The 18,512-nt window shown below is 35.9% G+C and overlaps 1 protein-coding gene across 1 annotated transcript; it reads left to right on the forward strand.

Annotated features, from left to right (window-relative positions):
- Positions 1 to 15,238, forward strand: LOC140140054 (serum paraoxonase/arylesterase 2-like). The gene is made up of 9 exons (XM_072161868.1): positions 1 to 118; positions 751 to 824; positions 1,825 to 1,889; positions 6,554 to 6,710; positions 7,037 to 7,169; positions 7,904 to 8,107; positions 9,526 to 9,607; positions 14,126 to 14,242; positions 14,469 to 15,238. The coding sequence occupies exons 1-9, from the start codon at positions 24 to 26 to the stop codon at positions 14,637 to 14,639; spliced, it is 1,098 nt and encodes a 365-aa protein (XP_072017969.1). The 5' UTR covers positions 1 to 23; the 3' UTR covers positions 14,640 to 15,238.
- Positions 15,239 to 18,512: the final 3,274 nt, after the last annotated feature.

Below are 18,512 nucleotides of genomic sequence, written 5' to 3' on the forward strand. Positions count from 1 at the left end.
TAAAGCGCTTCAGAGACTGTCACATGAAAGTACATGAAAGTTTTAACATGGGCCTCATGTGGAAGGTTGTTTGTTTTTCTCTGGTTGCATATCTGATTCAACATTCCATCAAAGTCATGTAAGTATGCTGAAGAACAAACTCAGTGGCATATATAGCATTGGCTTAGGAAGATTTTCAACATTGGGGGAGCTGAAACTTGAAAAAATTTTGGAGCCAGAAAATTTTGCAAATATATAGGTCACAAACACCAATTTTCCCTCTATTTTATCACAATTTTTGAACTCCACCTAGGATTATTGTGGGGGCTGAAAGGTATTCCAGCCCTGGCACCAAAATTATTAAAATATTTCCTAAGCCTATGCATAGATATCTTGTGTATCAGTTGTTTGATGTGATCAATATAAATAAATGTATCAGAGACTCTCCTTGTAAGTTTTACCAGTTGTGGAACCACACATGAACAAGTGTTTTCATTTTCTAGCTTTACTTGATGATTTCAATTTAAACATGATAAACCAGATAGAGATATATATTTTTTTACAGAAGGACATATTTGACCATATACCTTAATTTTCAAGAGATGTTTTACACTTCTATGAGTTGAAATTTTTTTTTTAATGTGCAAAATATACTTTTTTCTTCCATAAACTACAAAAGTGCTATGTACCCAAAAAAATTACTGAATTTGCCTGTTTAATAAACCTTTCTGAAGATGATATGAACTTAATTGATAATAACTCTTCCAACAGAAATACTGTGGGTTTATTCACCCCACACCGCCATAACCATGAACCAGGACCGTGTCGCCTGATACCAGGAATCAGTAAGTATATAACTGCACAAAACAATTACAATTATTGGGTTTTTAGCGGGTTCACCGTTTAGAACTGTCAAGCTTTCGTCAGGACAAAGTACCTAAGAATGAGACATGTAGGCCGCCCCTTGCCTACTTACCGTTCAGAGTCTGCCCCTTGTCAACAGAGAACAAGCAGATCTCGCCTATCTGCTAATTTTAAAGGTTTTGGTGGCCCTGAAAAGAGCCATTCACTGGAGACTATCCCTTGTCTACAAGCAGACCTCACCTATTTGCTAAATTTAAAGGTTTTGTGGTTCTGAAAAAAGGTCGTTTACTGAAGACTGCACCTTGTCAACAGAAAACAAGCAGACCTCGCCTATCTGCTAATTTTAGAAAGCTAAGGAAAATTTGTGAAAATATTATCAAAAATAGTGCATATTATATTATTTGCTTGATTAATATTTGACAGTATATCAGATGAATATATCAGATTGTGCATCTTCATATACATGATTTTGTTTTGTTGTTTTGGTTGAAAATCAGTTTATGTCATAATTGGAGAAGACTTTGTCATTTTAAGCTTTACTTTGCCCTAACCCTAACACCCAACCCTGCTTTTTGCCATCGGAAGTTAAAGAAGAAACGAAAAAGGAGAGAAGATGATGAAAGAAGTCACTTGGCACCCCCGGGATTTGAACCTTAGACCTCCCGCATGCCAAGAACACGATCACCGACCGGTAGCCACACGGGTAACGCTGCCCCGGGCAGCAATTCCATGAGCATATACATGTAGCACTTATATGTAGGGTGATTGCATCATCCCAGACCCTGGGATTCACGCATGCGCAGTCGTTTTCATCGTGGTATTTATGGGTGTTAGGGATTTAAAAACACTCCAAATTCATGCTAACATATATGCAGTTTTGCAATTTAAACTATTGCAGTTTAAACAAAATGAAATTTACCTTTTAAAACATGGAACACTTTGGTTTCTAGATTAAAGCATGATCTGTATTGATATTTACAGTTTATGGAAGTGAGGACATTCATGTGCTTTCAAATGGAATAGCAGTGATAACAGCAGGATTGCAAGTAAGTAGCCTAATTGGGTTATTCCAACTGACCCCCCAAAAAAAAGACTTGACCTTAATCTCCTACACATAGGGTGGAGATTTCAAATTGTGTCACAGATTCAGGCAACTCCAATTAAAATTCACACTCCCTGAGTGAGAAATTAAGGTCAATAGGTCATGTCTTTCACAGGGGTGTATGGATTTCAACTGGAATAACCCAGGGATATAATTTAATTTAAAAAATTTTATCAAGTTCTGCCAAATGAAACTTAGCTAAATCCTAATCCTTTAGTTAGTTAGCAATAAAAGTTCAATTTTAATTTTTGGAAATAAGGGCCAAAAACATGCGCTTTTAGGGTGTTTTTCATTATGTAGTGACAATCAAGCCTAAAGACTACTGTACTTGTACTAAGACTAATTTCAGTTTATGCATTCTAAATTTTGGAAAAGACATGTTTCATCTTATAAACAACCATTTAATTAAAGTAACACCAAAAAGTGAAAATTAGAGCAACATTTTGGCATATATTCAAGATTTTGAATGCTTAGACTTACTCCAAGTCTGTGATTTTTGTGATTTGATTGTCAGATTGCCGAAAATGCATGTTTTGGCTCTTTTTCAAGAAATTATTAAAATAGTGAACTTTTTCTTTTATCTCCAGTTAGGACTAAATAAATGATTAGGATTGAGCTATGTTTCATTTGGCAGAACTTGATAATATTTTTTAATCCCAAAAATTAGTGCTGTATTTTTCTGGGATTTGTAAATTTTCATGACCATATTGGAATCAGTATGAAAAATGCATTAAAATGAGTACAAACAAGCCTAGTATTGGTTCAGTGGTTCTTAAGATTGCTCTTGATATTTTGAGAAAATATCTAAAAACTTGCAGAGCATTATAGAAAAATTACAACTGTCCCAAAAAGTGAACCAAAATGACATTATGAACCAACATGACATTGTGTAATCAATTTTCAACAACTCTTCCTATACCTTTGTACAGGAGCCAACCGTTGTTAATCCGTGATGAATCCACAGTCCAGTAGCGTATACGCGAACGCAAGGTAACACGTACACGTCACACATGAGCCTGGAAGGTAGATGCGTAAACCATGAACACTCTTATGTTGGCGGTAGCAGCTAAATATTACCGCTTTATTCTTTACTTTTATTGCCGATATCAACAGAGAAATACCGCGATCTTCTTGTAAGGTTGAGTGGCAATGACAAATTGACATTCCGAATGAAAGAATTATGTGAATTAGACATCTTTAGCTTGTTTCGTTGTTGAAAGGGATTCATGTTCATTCATTGTTCATCACCGATTAACAACTCACGTGCGGCGCGTCTGCGTGGTAAACCACTCAGACGACGCGGACGCATCATTGTTAATCGGTGATGAACAACAGTGAAACATGATTGAATCCCTAAATGTTTAACCCTGATTGCAAGTGACCTTGAATAGTAATAACAGCTGGATTGCACAAGTTTGCTACATTTCTAGGCTTTTTCCCCCACACATACCTATAATAGGGTAGAGTCCGAAGTTTTCCGTTTTACAGAAAACAGAAAAAAATCACGGAATCGGAGGTACAACACGGAAAATGACATTTTTGTATGATGTGACAAAAATTGTTAAAAGATAAGAGAAATAAGTGTTAAAAACAATCATGAGTTGTGTGTGTCAATTTTTATGATAAAAGTACTGTTTAATAATACCGAAATAAAGGTATTTTACCCGGCATGAACCCCGTATATATCTTCAAACATCGTAATAGTCGGCTTATTATTGTGAGAATATTCCAATCAGAGCATATTGATCGCGATATTGAACACTTTATTGTGACATTAATATCATTGTTTATACATTTTAAGCTTTATTCACGACACGGATTTACAAATTTTATAACACGGATTACAACACGGAAAATGGATTTTAGAAAACGGTAAACTTCGGACACTACTATAGGGTCTACTACATGTAGTAGCACTTCACCTGAGACCAAACAAGGAGATGGAAAAAGCAGTGTGTGAATCTGTATACACTCAACACACAAAACGAGGAGTTTTCACAGGAATGTGAGGAGGTGTGTGAAGAAAGTTGAGCATAAATTCAATTATGAAGCTCCTCAAATTGGAGGCAAAAATGCCAGAAAAAGATGTAATGACCTCCTACAGACTATATCAAAATGATTGGTACCCATCATTTTCCAGTGATTATGGACATATAACTGCAACATCAAAATGCAACATAGGATCTGCAAAATTTCTTAATTAGTGTCATAAACAGTCATATAACAATACATAAAGGCCATTTTGGAAGAAGCAGGCTTTTCAATAAGCATCAAAACTGATGGGTACCAATTAATTTGATACAGCCTGTATAGGCTTTTCCACTTTGAGGAGCTCCTTTTCATGGTGGAAGCTCTATAGTCCGACGGTTCTTTATTCCGACGGTTCTTTATTCCGAAGGTTCTTTAATCCGACGGTTCTTTATTACGAAGGTTCTTTATTCCGATGGTTCTTTATTTTGAAGGTTCTATAGTCCGAATTTTAAAAACGATTCAATAGTCCGAATATGAAAATAGGCTAATTAAGAGAGTTTTCTTTTGTCAAAACCAGTTTGAAGAAAACTAGTTTTTCTTGCTGACAGTTTCGTCAGTGCGACACTGACTGTATCAAGGCTTGGTGTTGTTGTGATGATCCAACAGCTGACGACTGGCGGAAGTTATTTCACTTCCGGTGGCGTTGTTAGTCTTGTTAGCAGTCTTCAGAAGAGGATCATACACGTGACTTAGGTTGTAGACCCCTCGTCTCTGTTCATTACTCCTCGCCCTCTCTTTCTGATCTGGATTGATTCCTTAATCCACCTTGCTTTCCTATCACTCTCTCTCTCTAAGATTTTAGACTCCCCCCAATTGATAATATGATTAGCCCTGGCTCCGCTTCGTGATCACTAATGGCTGAGTTCTTGAAATGGCTCTCACAACTCACAAGAGACTTCTTTTCTCTTTGATCTTGTGTATTTTGTTGACCACCATTTTCGCAATCTCCGCTTCCTCCTGTGTTATCCGTCCAGTCGCGTGCGAACAGTTCTTTTGGTTTAGCCGACATATGATTAACTCACAACTTCCACAAGGAACTTCATAAACACAGTTGGGGGTTTTGACAGGATCTTGTTTATCTTTTGGATGGACCACCATTTTCCGGAATACAACAAAAGCTTTGATAAAGATCAGTGGCTCACTGACTTAAACTGTCAGCAAGAAAAACTAGTAAGTTTTCTTCAAACAGGTTTTGACAAAAGAAAAACTCTCTTAATTCGTTCATTACCAAACCTGATGAATTTGTTTCAAAAAAAATGAAAATAGGCTCTATAGTCCGAATTAAAAAAAGGGTTCTATAGTCCAAATATGGAAATAGGCTCTATAGTCCGAATTTAAAAAAAAGGTTCTATAGTCCGAGATTGCAAAAGGGTTCTATAGTCCGAAACGGATAGCGTGTTCTTTAGTCCGAATTGGTAAACAGGTTCTATAGTCAGAATTTTATTTTCATCATTTGTTTCAGTGTCAAATCATCAATTGTTAAATACAAATCCACTGAAGTTCAACATGGTTGCTTTTTCTGGATATTTTACGTAGCATACATTGACGTTTATCTTCATTCTGGTGGTATTTTCTTCATTCGTATCTTCCTGTAATGTTCATTTATTTTGTTCATTATCTTTGTATTCATTGTTCTTTCATTTGGACTTCCTTTTAGTCTTTATTCAGTTGTTTATTTTCTTTCATTGTGTCTTTCCTTCTTTTGTTATGTTGGGGTGTGTGTGTGTGTGTGTTTTGCACTTCTTCAGGGCTTTTTTTAATATTTTTGTTCAATTCATTATTTTTCTTTTCGTTTCTGATGGTGTAAACAAATGTCAACATTTTTGGAGCAAATATCATAGTTTTAGGATCTTTGTTTACAGTAAGTTGGGGATATCAGGCGCGTACACAGGATTTGTTTTTGATGACGGGGAGGGGGGTCTAAAAGTAGCGTCATCTCGTTTACCATAAACTCTGCTATTATCTAGCTATTGGGCGCAGTAAATGTTAATGTTATATAAAAAATTCGGACTATAGAGCCTTTTTAATGATTCGGACTAAAGAACACGGTATCCGTTTCGGACTATAGAACCCTTTTGCAATTTCGGACTATAGAACCCTTTTTAAAATTCGGACTATAGAGCCTATTTTCATATTCGGACTAGAGACCCGTTTTTAAAATTCGGATTAAAGAACCTCTTTTAATATTCGGCTTAGGGAACCTTTTTTAAAATTCGGACTATAGAACCTTGAAATAAAGAACCATCGGAATAAAGAACCTCTTTTAATTTTTTTTAGGACTAGAGAACCTCTTTTAAAATTCGGACTAGCGAATGATATGAACACATGTTCGGACTAGCGAACCTTCGGACTAAAGAACCTTCGGATTATAGAAGCGTCGGATTATAGAGCAGTCCCCCCTTTTCATGTCTTACCTCGAATTGTAGGTGTGTGTAAGCACTCGCCTCCTGGATTCGCATGCAATGCAAATGCACACCCAAGTGGTGTGTGGTGGAATAGAGTAGGGAGGGATGAATACCTCTCATGTCTTCCTCTGGCACCTCCACTGACAATATATTTTCTTCTCTTGTACTTCAGTCTATAGATGCCAATGCCTCAGATGACTTACGTGGGTTTTACATGTTTGATTTCAACAAACCAGAAAAAAACATCACCAAGTTGACTATGACAGGGGAGTTGAACATAAAGGATTTAGCACCCCATGGTTTCAGTCTATGGACAGACAAAGATACAGGTATAGACATGTAAAATAATTATTTTGAAATTGAAAGGTGGAAGATTTTGGAAATATCTTCAACAGGAGGAGTATGAATTCAAATGGAATGAACACATTAGGTGACTCCATTTGAATTTCATATACCCTCTGAGAAAGATTCCACATGAATCTCCCACTGAGGGAGGGTGAGCTTCAAATGGAGCTGCTTAAGTCATGAAAGTGTTCATTCTATTTAAAATTCACACTCCCCTTGTGGAAGGTATTTCCAAAATCTTCCACAGGGGGAGTGTGGATTTTAAGTGGAATAGCATAATCATATCTCTAATTGAAATTTTTCTTTACAGGCAAAGTAACAATATTTGTAGTGAACCACGGATCAACTACATTTGGCAATGAGAGTGTTGAAGTCTTTGAATTTGAACAGAAAACAACATCTGTTCATCACATTAAAACTATTAGAGATAGCCAGTTTAAAAGGTAATTCATACATAATATTAATATTCATGAGACTATGAACCAATGGTAGCAGCTCAGAGCATTTCCTGCATTGATTTTTGTCAATGCATGGATGCAAATTTGCATATTAGAATAAATAAATAAATGTAGATATTTATATAGCGCTTTATGCCGTAAACAGCCTAAAAGCGCTTTACATTTATTCCGCCGTCATTTTGATTATGCCAGAACCACGTTTGCAGCCTACAAATGGCGCAGGGTTCATCAGTACAATGACTGTGACTAACCCTAACAGCTTCCCATTGCACCTGGGTGGGGTGAGGCACGCGAGGTAAAGCGCCTTGCCCAAGGGCGCAACACGGTGGTGGGACGGGGACTCGAACCCACGCACGTCAAGCAAGCTCTCAGATTATGAGTCCAAGGCTGTAACCACTGAGCCACCGTGCCCTGAGCCACCGTACTGCATGACATGCACATGTCTCAAAAGTGTTGGCTTGGTCAATTTAATTACAGACTAGTAAGCAATTCATTTTCATTCTTGATTTTGGAAGCTGTTCAATGTCAGTACATTTTGATTTTGTGTCAGTTGCACAACTGCTTGGTTACTGACATGTGTTTAGAGGAGTATTGAAGTAATCCTGTGTGCAATTTTGGTTCATTTTGATGCACAGGATTTTAAGATATGACCATGTGAAAAATTATAAGCTTCCTTTTTGCCCTTTTTGGCTTAGTATACTTCTAATTTCTAATTTCAGGTTAAATGACATTGTTGCAACAAGCAGTAAAACATTTTACGCCACCAATGATTGTAAATACTTCCAATCTGGGCATAAGTGGGGCATAGAATCACTTCTTCAGACAAGGTTTGGCAATGTAGTGTATTATGGTGGCACCATGGTTCAAGTTGTGGCTAGCGGATATGTGTTACCCAATGGTATCAATCTATCTCCAGATCATAGGTAGGACTGAAGTTTGTTCAGTATAAGTTAGAACATGACCCCTACCCATTAACTTCTGTTATCTCACACAACATGTCACAAGTCTGTTCTACTATAAGTTGGCAACATGACCTTTGCCCTATTTGTGTAAGATCCATGCATTTTGATGTAGGTCATGTTCTATTTGATATTGGTTAGACTATAGATGTGTACACTAGGATCCACAACATGCTCCTCTATCAGGGCTTTTAATAGTTCTTTAACCCCAATACATTTGTACATTTATTGAATGGCCTTTGAAATTTTGAGTACAAAAACTCATACTCTGCAAATTTTTGTACTACAAATGTTCAATTGAGGTTATTAAACTATGCATTGGGATGAGGCCATTGTGGTCCTTAGTGATATGTGACATGATCAAAGGGAATGAGTCACATGTCGACCCTGGTCAAAAATGAGCTTTATATGTGTTTCTAAAGAGGACATTTAGTGCTTTCAGAAACTGAAATTCCCATGTTGATACGACTTTTCTTTGTGAAGTTACACCTACTTACCAATCGCTGAAAACAATATAAAACATAAGAATTTTAACACTTTATTTGCCAATATCTCAAAATCAATATTAGCGACATCCGACTCATTTCCCTTGATCACGTCACATATGATTTCAGATGCATAATTTCCAATGCTGGATCTACTATAATATTATAAACAACAATACGGTGGGTAAACAATATGGCACATGTTTATGTGTTGCTATAGGAGGGCAATTCTGGCAATTCACAATATGATGTGCCACTAGCAGGTTGCTCTTGCCGTTTCAATTTTTGACCTCCAGGGTCGACATTGCTGTTCTACCCACTACGGATTTTCATGTGAGGATTCTGTGTGATCATTTTCCCATGATGCACTCAATATTTTGGCCTCTTCCACAGCAACCTTAAATTAAAGGTCCATCATAGTGATCCCAGCACAAGTGTAAAAAATAAAATTGTTTATAAATTGCTTAAAAGTGAAAGATAAGTCATTCAAATTGTCATTTGTATTTTTGAAATGAAACATTTGGCAAAAAACGAAGAAAACAGCAGTATTGACGTAGTTGAAGCTCCATTCAAATGTATGTAGCTAATTTATATACTGCAGACAGTATATAGATTACAAATCATGTGTAAATGCTTTATTTTGTCATCAAATACATGGCTTTTAGCTGAACCACTAGCAGGCTATGTTAGCACATCTATAACAATGACAAAGGTACCAAAATCTGAATTTTGATAATTTTTATGATCGTCTGGATGAGCAAATCACCGGGCCTTTAAATTACAAGATGAATAAAACAATTACAGCAGCAAAACGTATCTAAAGAAAATTTATGATGGATATATAGCAGGAGTCTATGTAACTATGTGTAATATTCTTAAGGCATTGTTTTCTTGCAGGACCTTATATTTAACTGTGTCTGGGGAAGCTCAGTTGGTGTTGTTTGATCGACATGAAGACAATAGTCTTGCTGAAGTAAAGGTATGTTTGTTATGGGTACTAATCAGTCTATAATACTGAATTTGTTAATTCGTTTTAAACAATTCATTGATGCTAGCACTGGTAGTATCCATTGCTACATGTACTAGTAGACAGGAAGTCTGGAAAGGGTGACCTCCACACTGTGGGTGGTCTTCCTGTGCTTTTGAATGGGACAGCAGTAACCTTGGCCAATTTTTAGACCAAAATTTTGGGATTTAAAAAAAATTTTTACTAAGGTTTTGAGAGCATAACTAGACTTTCCGTTGATGGATTTTTATTGCCGTTGGTAAATATGTTTTAAATATGTTTTTCATAACATATTAAAAAGGCAGAATCCACTGTTGTATAATAAATTAGCTAGGTAAGTTTGGAGTAACCTTGATGAAAATTACCAAAAAAGTGCCTATTCTTGTGTGTGTGTACGGTCCATCACCTGTCACTTGATAGTCTTGTAACATGGCGCTCCCCATGGCCAGTCGATGAATTGTTTAATTCAAATTAGTCAATTTGATATTATAGACTGGCAATGGGTAGATCTAAACCTGGCAAGTGGGGTAAGATTACTATAAACAGCAAACACAGTGTTTTCAGAAAACCTTTAAATGTTGGGTTATGTAAAGGGAAGATATAGGGTAAAAAAGTGTTCAAAGTATTTTGCAAAAATGTTTGCTAAATATATTATACAATAACATTTTGACAATAGAAAAAACAATAATTGTTGCAGTGTTTTCATACAAAAACATTTAAAAGATGTTCATATAACCCAACATTTAAATATTAAAATGTTTTGACCAAACAAAACACATTTATAACAGTTTCAAACATTTTTGTGCTTGCTTTAAAAGATGTTCATCTTCAGTAGATAGCAGCATTAGATAATCTGATATGAGTCATCTTCCGTAGATAGCAGCATTAGATAATCTGATATGAGTCATCTTCCGTAGATAGCAGCATTAGATAATCTGATATGAGCCATCTTCAGTAGATAGCAGCATTAGATAATCTGATATGAGTCATCTTCAGTAGATACTAGATAGCAGCATTAGATAATCTGATATGAGCCATCTTCAGTAGATGGCAGCATTAGATAATCTGATATGAGCCATCTTCAGTAGATAGCAGCATTAGATAATCTGATATGAGCCATCTTCAGTAGATAGCAGCATTAGATAATCTAATATGAGCCATCTTCAGTAGATAGCAGCATTAAACAATCTGATATGAACCATCTTCAGTAGATAACATCATTAAACAATCTGATGTGAGCCATCTTCAGTAGATAGCATAATTAAACAATCTGATATGAGCCATCTTCAGTGGATAACAGCATTAAACAATCTGATATGAGCCATCTTCAGTAGATAACAGCATTAAACAATCTGATATGAGCCATCTTCAGTAGATAACATCATAAAAACAATCTGATGTGAGCCATCTTCTGTAGATAGCAGCATTAAACAATCTGATATGAGCCATCTTCAGTAGATAACAGCATTAAACAATCTGATATGAGCCATCTTCAGTAGATAACAGCATTAAACAATCTGATATGAGCCTTCTTCAGTAGATAACAGCATTAAGCAATTTGATATGAGCCATCTTCAGTAGATAACAGCATTAAACAATCTGATATGAGCCATCTTCAGTAGATAACATCATCAAAACAATCTGATGTGAGCCATCTTCTGTAGATAGCATCATTAAACAATCTGATATGAGCCATCTTCAGTAGATAACAGCATTAAACAATCTGATATGAGCCATCTTCAGTAGATAGCATTAAATAATCTGATATGAGCCATCTTCAGTAGATAACATTTAACAATCTGATATGAGCCATCTTCAGTAGATAACAGCATTAAACAATCTGATATGAGCCATCTTCAGTAGATAGCATCATCAAACAATCTGATATGAGCCATATTCAGTAGATAACAGCATTAAACAATCTGATATGAGCCATCTTCAGTAGATAACAGCATTAAACAATCTGATATGAGCCATCTTCAGTAGATAGCAGCATTAAACAATCTGATATGAGCCATCTTCAGTAGATAACAGCATTACACAATCTGATATGAGCCATCTTCAGTAGATAACAGCATTAAACAATCTGATATGAGCCTTCTTCAGTAGATAACAGCATTAAGCAATTTGATATGAGCTATCTTCAGCAGATAGCAGCATTAAACAATCTGATATGAGCCATCTTCAGTAGATAGCAGCATTAAAAAATCTGATATGAGCCATCTTCAGTAGATAACATCATTAAACAATCTGATATGAGCCATCTTCAGTAGATAACAGCATTAAACAATCTGATATGAGCCATCTTCAGTAGATAGCATCATTAAACAATCTGATATGAGCCATCTTCAGTAGATAACAGCATTAAACAATCTGATATGAGCCATCTTCAGTAGATAACATCATCAAAACAATCTGATGTGAGCCATCTTCTGTAGATAGCATCATTAAACAATCTGATATGAGCCATCTTCAGTAGATAACATCATTAAACAATCTGATATGAGCTATCTTCAGTAGATAACCGCTTTACACAATCTGATGTGAGCCATCTTCTGTAGATAGCATCATTAAACAATCTGATATGAGCCATCTTCATTAGATAACAGCATTAAACAATCTGATATGAGCCATCTTCAGTAGATAACAGCATTAAACAATCTGATATGAGCCTTCTTCAGTAGATAACAGCATTAAACAATTTGATATGAGCCATCTTCAGTAGATAACAGCATTAAACAATCTGATATGAGCCATCTTCAGTAGATAACATCATCAAAACAATCTGATGTGAGCCATCTTCTGTAGATAGCATCATTAAACAATCTGATATGAGCCATCTTCAGTAGATAACAGCATTAAACAATCTGATATGAGCCATCTTCAGTAGATAGCATTAAATAATCTGATATGAGCCATCTTCAGTAGATAACATTAAACAATCTGATATGAGCCATCTTCAGTAGATAACAGCATTAAACAATCTGATATGAGCAATCTTCAGTAGATAGCATCATTAAACAATCTGATATGAGCCATATTCAGTAGATAACAGCATTAAACAATCTGATATGAGCCATCTTCAGTAGATAACAGCATTAAACAATCTGATATGAGCCATCTTCAGTAGATAGCAGCATTAAACAATCTGATATGAGCCATCTTCAGTAGATAACAGCATTACACAATCTGATATGAGCCATCTTCAGCAGATAGCAGCATTAAACAATCTGATATGAGCCATCTTCAGTAGATAGCAGCATTAAATAATCTGATATGAGCCATCTTCAGTAGATAACATCATTAAACAATCTGATATGAGCCATCTTCAGTAGATAACAGCATTAAACAATCTGATATGAGCCATCTTCAGTAGATAGCATCATTAAACAATCTGATATGAGCCATCTTCAGTAGATAACAGCATTAAACAATCTGATATGAGCCATCTTCAGTAGATAACATCATCAAAACAATCTGATGTGAGCCATCTTCTGTAGATAGCATCATTAAACAATCTGATATGAGCCATCTTCAGTAGATAACAGCATTAAACAATCTGATATGAGCCATCTTCAGTAGATAGCAGCATTAAATAATCTGATATGAGCCATCTTCAGTAGATAACATCATTAAACAATCTGATATGAGCCATCTTCAGTAGATAACAGCATTAAACAATCTGATATGAGCCATCTTCAGTAGATAGCATCATTAAACAATCTGATATGAGCCATCTTCAGTAGATAACATCATTAAACAATCTGATATGAGCCATCTTCAGTAGATAACAGCATTAAACAATCTGATATGAGCTATCTTCAGTAGATAACAGCTTTACACAATCTGATATGAGCCATCTTCAGCAGATAGCAGCATTAAACAATCTGATATGAGCCATCTTCAGTAGATAGCAGCATTAAATAATCTGATATGAGCCATCTTCAGTAGATAACATCATTAAACAATCTGATATGAGCCATCTTCAGTAGATAACAGCATTAAACAATCTGATATGAGCCATCTTCAGTAGATAGCATCATTAAACAATCTGATATGAGCCATCTTCAGTAGATAGCAGCATTAAACAATCTAATATGAGCCATCTTCAGTAGATAGCAGCATTAAACAATCTGATATTAGCCATCTTCAGTAGATAACAGCATTAAACAATCTGATATGAGCCATCTTCAGTAGACAGCAGTAGTATTAAACATCTCTTTACTTGAATTTTGAAACATTGGTTGTCAAAATTGATCACAGCATTCAGATTTTATAAGCGAAAATCAATATTTTGATTTAATTTTGCTTACTTTTTCTTTCATGATTTCATCCATATCAGGAAATGTCTCCGTCTTATTTTTTGATATTTTTTGATGTGACTGGTCACATTTAGCCAAGAGTCCTTAGCCCACCATATTTTTTACACTACAGAAGGCCTTGATGGGGCTCCATTATCAAATTTCAACCTTGGTTTGTATCTTGTTTCAGCGAGTTCAACTTTACATGTTACCAGACAATGTCAATGTCATGAGTGATGGGAGTTTATGGATTGCAGGGATTTATCGATTAATACCCAGTGAAGAACATGGCTTGATGTCGGCTATGGTAGGTTAATTTGTTTGTGTGAGTGCGGGGGTTTGAAGATGTGTTTGCCATCATGCATAGACGTTTTTATGAGACTTGATTTGTGCGTTTTCGGTGTGCAAGTGGCATCAAGCTTTTACTTAAATTTTGACCTCTTCATAGCCATCAAAAGTCAACTAGTCATAACTATTTGGTGTCAACTATTAAACACGTTTTTGGTTGTTTTGGTTCTTTTTTCTGCTTTAAGGTGCTTCATGCAAAAGTCAACGAAGATAAAGAGCCAGTGGAATTCTTTGAGGTGTATATCAATGATGGCGCTGTGGTATCTTTATCCAGTGTGGCTGCATATTATAATGAGCAGCTATTGATAGGAACAGCAAGAAACAAACTTCTATACTGTGAAGTCAAGGCATTCTAGGTACTAAGTAATGGTAACAAAATGCGCTGCCATTAAGCAGAATTAGTCATTTTATTACAAACAATAACTTTTCATTTTCATATGTGACACAATCTGGTAAATGGGGGCCAAAGGAGGAAAATTCGAAACCGAGATAAAGGCAAAAATAGAGAGTAAAAAAACAATAAAATACATAAGAAAATAGGCATTAAAAAACTTCATAACTTTAGAGCCAAGTATGCTAGACCTTTGGTGTTTTCAGTAAATGATAGCCTATTGTATGTAAAATGTGATAATTACAGTAACTCAACTTTCAAAAATGCCTCCTTTGGCCCCCATGGACCAGATTGTGACACATATGTACTCTAGGTTTCAACAGGTTTTAATGTACTGCAAATCGGCTATTCCACTTGAAATTCACACTACCCCTGTGGAAGATACAGAGGGAGTAATGTTTTTCAAATGTAACTGATCAGGGTTAGTCATTTTGAAACCCATACTCCCCCTGTATTATGGCTTTACCTATATCTTCCACAACTGGAGTGAGTATTTCAAATGGAAGTTACCCAATTGTCTATTCAATTCAAAACTCATACTCCCTCTGTGGGAGACTTTAGCTAAATTTTAAATGGAATAGCTAAATTCTTTTGAAATTGAAGTAATGTTTCCCGAGATATGATTTTTTTTCATCTTGCAGAAAGTAATTCAATTAGCTATTCCACTTGAAATCCTCACTCTCCCTGTTGAAGATTGAGCCAAAGTCTTCTACAGAGGGAGTGAGTTTCTCAAATGGATTTTGCTAGGGTTATTTTGAAACCCCCTACTCACCCATACAATGGTTTTGCCTATAACTTCAAGTGAGTATTTCAAATGAAAGTTACACATTTGTCTATTCTATTTGAAACCTATACTCCCTCTGTGGCAGACTTGATCTAAATCTTCCATATGTGACCCCTCGACACAACTGAGCCCGGATGTCGCCAGTGCCACTATTGAGATATGCTTCATGAACTTAACAATAAACAATAGGAAACAAAGGATTTATTGACTGTTTTATTGATTTTTCACTACTTAAATGTCAAGTACTATAGACATGATATACATCATTTTAAAGCTAATTTCAAGCAGAATATTTTGATTGAATATCTCAAAAATGATGATTGGCGACTTCAGGGCTCAGTTGTGCCGAGGGGTCACATATGAGAATTGCCCAATGCAAGAAAGATTGAATGCTTCTTTGGATATATCTTAAAATCAACTTTATGGGTGGTTTTCACTATTCAGTTTATTTGGAACAAGGACCTGAATTTATATATCTTTTTTTCTTCTGGTTCTTCCCAATGGGAAACTTGGCAGATTAACCCTAACGCCCCAGGGGCTTTTTGGCGACATGAAGGGAAAGAAGGAAAGAACAGAGAGAGAAAACAAAGAAAGAAGCTGTAGCCTGTTTCCTCTGGGTGGGATGCTAACCCGAGACCCCTCGCATGCCAAGCACTAGGTCAGTGACACTTTGCCACGGATCTTGCGCTGGCCTGGCTAGCGAAAGTGTGCTTATATATCACTTAGGGTGATTGCGTCATCACATCACATGGGATTTACGCATAAACAGTGCATATATCAAGTAGTATTTTGTAGTTCCTGTTACTGTTAGGGTTAAGCTGGTCAAAGCCTTGCCTTCACCAATTTGGCGAACCAGTCAAACAAGCAAGTTTTATACCGTTCAGAAAATGTCATTTTTAAGATAATACTGAATAGTGTCAGTGCTTTGACATTCCAATTCGGACTACCTCATATCAGCAGTAGATAAAGGGTATTGATGAATTACCTGATATAAGCAGCATACATAGAACTACCTCGTATCAGCAGTAGATAAGGGGTATCGATGAACTACCTAATATCAGCAGTATACATAGAACTACCTCATATCAGCAGTAGATAAAGGGTATTGATGAATTACCTGATATAAGCAGTATACATAGAACTACCTCATATCAGCAGTAGGTAAAGGGTATTGATAAACTACCTGATATCAGCAGTAAATATAGGGCATTGATGAACTACCTGATATCAGCTGTAGATATAGTGCATTGATGAACTACCTGATCAGCAGTATAGTAGAAGAAGGGTATTGATGAAATACCTGATATAGCAGTAGATATAAGTGTATTGATGAATTGCCTGATATTAGCAGTAGATAAAGTGCATTGATAAATTACCTGATATCCGCAGTATAGATAATAGTGTATTCATGAACTACCTGATATCAGCAGTAGACATAGGGTATTGATGAACTGGCTGATATCAGCAGTAGACATAGGGCATTGATGAACAATCTGATATCAGCAGTAGATATAGTATATTGATGAACTACCTGATATCAGCAGTGCATTGGTGAACTACCTGATATCAGCAGTAGATATAGGGCATTGGTGGACTACCTGATATCAGCAGTAGAGATAGTGCATTGATTAACTACCTGATATCGGCAGTAGATATAGCCCAGGGCATTGATGAACTACCTGATATCAGCAGCAGATATAGTACATTGATGAACTACCTGTTATCAGCAGCAGATATATATAAGGCATTGGTGAACTACCTGATATCAGCAGTAGATATAGTGCATTGATTAACTATCTGATATCTGCAGTAGATATAGCCTAGGGCATTGATGAACTACCTGATATCAGCAGTAGATATAGTGCATTGATGAACTACCTGTTATCAGCAGCAGATATATATAGGGCATTGGTGAACTACCTGATATCAGCAGTAGATAAAGGGCATTGATAAACTACCTGATATCAACAGTAGATATTGTGCATTGATGAACCACCTGATATCAGCAGTAGATATAGGGCATTGATGAACTACCTGATATCAGCAGTAGATATAGTGCATTGATGAACTACCTGTTATCAGCAGCAGATATATATAGGGCATTGGTGAACTACCTGATATCAGCAGTAGATAAAGGGCATTGATAAACTACCTGATATCAACAGTAGATATTGTGCATTGATGAACCACCTGATATCAGCAGTAGATATAGGGCATTGATGAACTACCTGATATCAGCAGTAGATATACCGTAAAACCTTGTCCACAAGCATATAGTGTGTTTTTGATGAAAGCTAAATTAAAACGAGACAACCGTAAATATGCCAATTCAATAGGTTGGTCTTACAATAGTACTTGTTTGTGTGTGTTTGCATTGTTAATTAATTTGCTCAAACTCCATAATATTATGATTTTGTCGATGGATAGCGTCTGGATTAATTTAGCTTTCATTAAAAGCACTCTATATGCTTGTAGACGAGGTATTACAGTAGTATATTGATGAACTACCTGATATCAGCAGCAGATATAGGGCATTGATAACTACCTGATATCAGCAGCAGATATAGGGCATTGATAACTACCTGATATCAACAGTAGATATTGTGCATTGCTGACCTATCTGATATCAACAGTATAGGGCATTGATGAACTATCTGATATCAGCAGTACATATAGTACATTGCTGAACTATCTGATGTCAGCAGTAGATATAGTGTATTGATGAATAACCATATTATACCCTCATCACATAAAATAAGCTTTTGAAATGGTTCTCATATCATGAATGTTATGGTATTTCTTTGTCATCCACCATTTGTTATAACTGATTAATTCATGTAAATAGATGAAACAGATGCAATTTAAATTTTGTGCAAAATTTATATTTTATTCTTTATTCATACACAATGTTTGTAATATACATAATATCTCAATATCATAATAACTCTCTCTATGTCTAAATATTATGTATTATTATTTATATCAGGCTTTTGAGCGATACAACAAAACTATGTATTGTTCAATTTTTGCAAAGTACCCAGATATGCAATACAA

This window comes from Amphiura filiformis, chromosome 18 (genome assembly GCF_039555335.1).
Source record: "Amphiura filiformis chromosome 18, Afil_fr2py, whole genome shotgun sequence".
In the NCBI taxonomy this organism is placed as follows: domain Eukaryota; kingdom Metazoa; phylum Echinodermata; class Ophiuroidea; order Amphilepidida; family Amphiuridae; genus Amphiura; species Amphiura filiformis.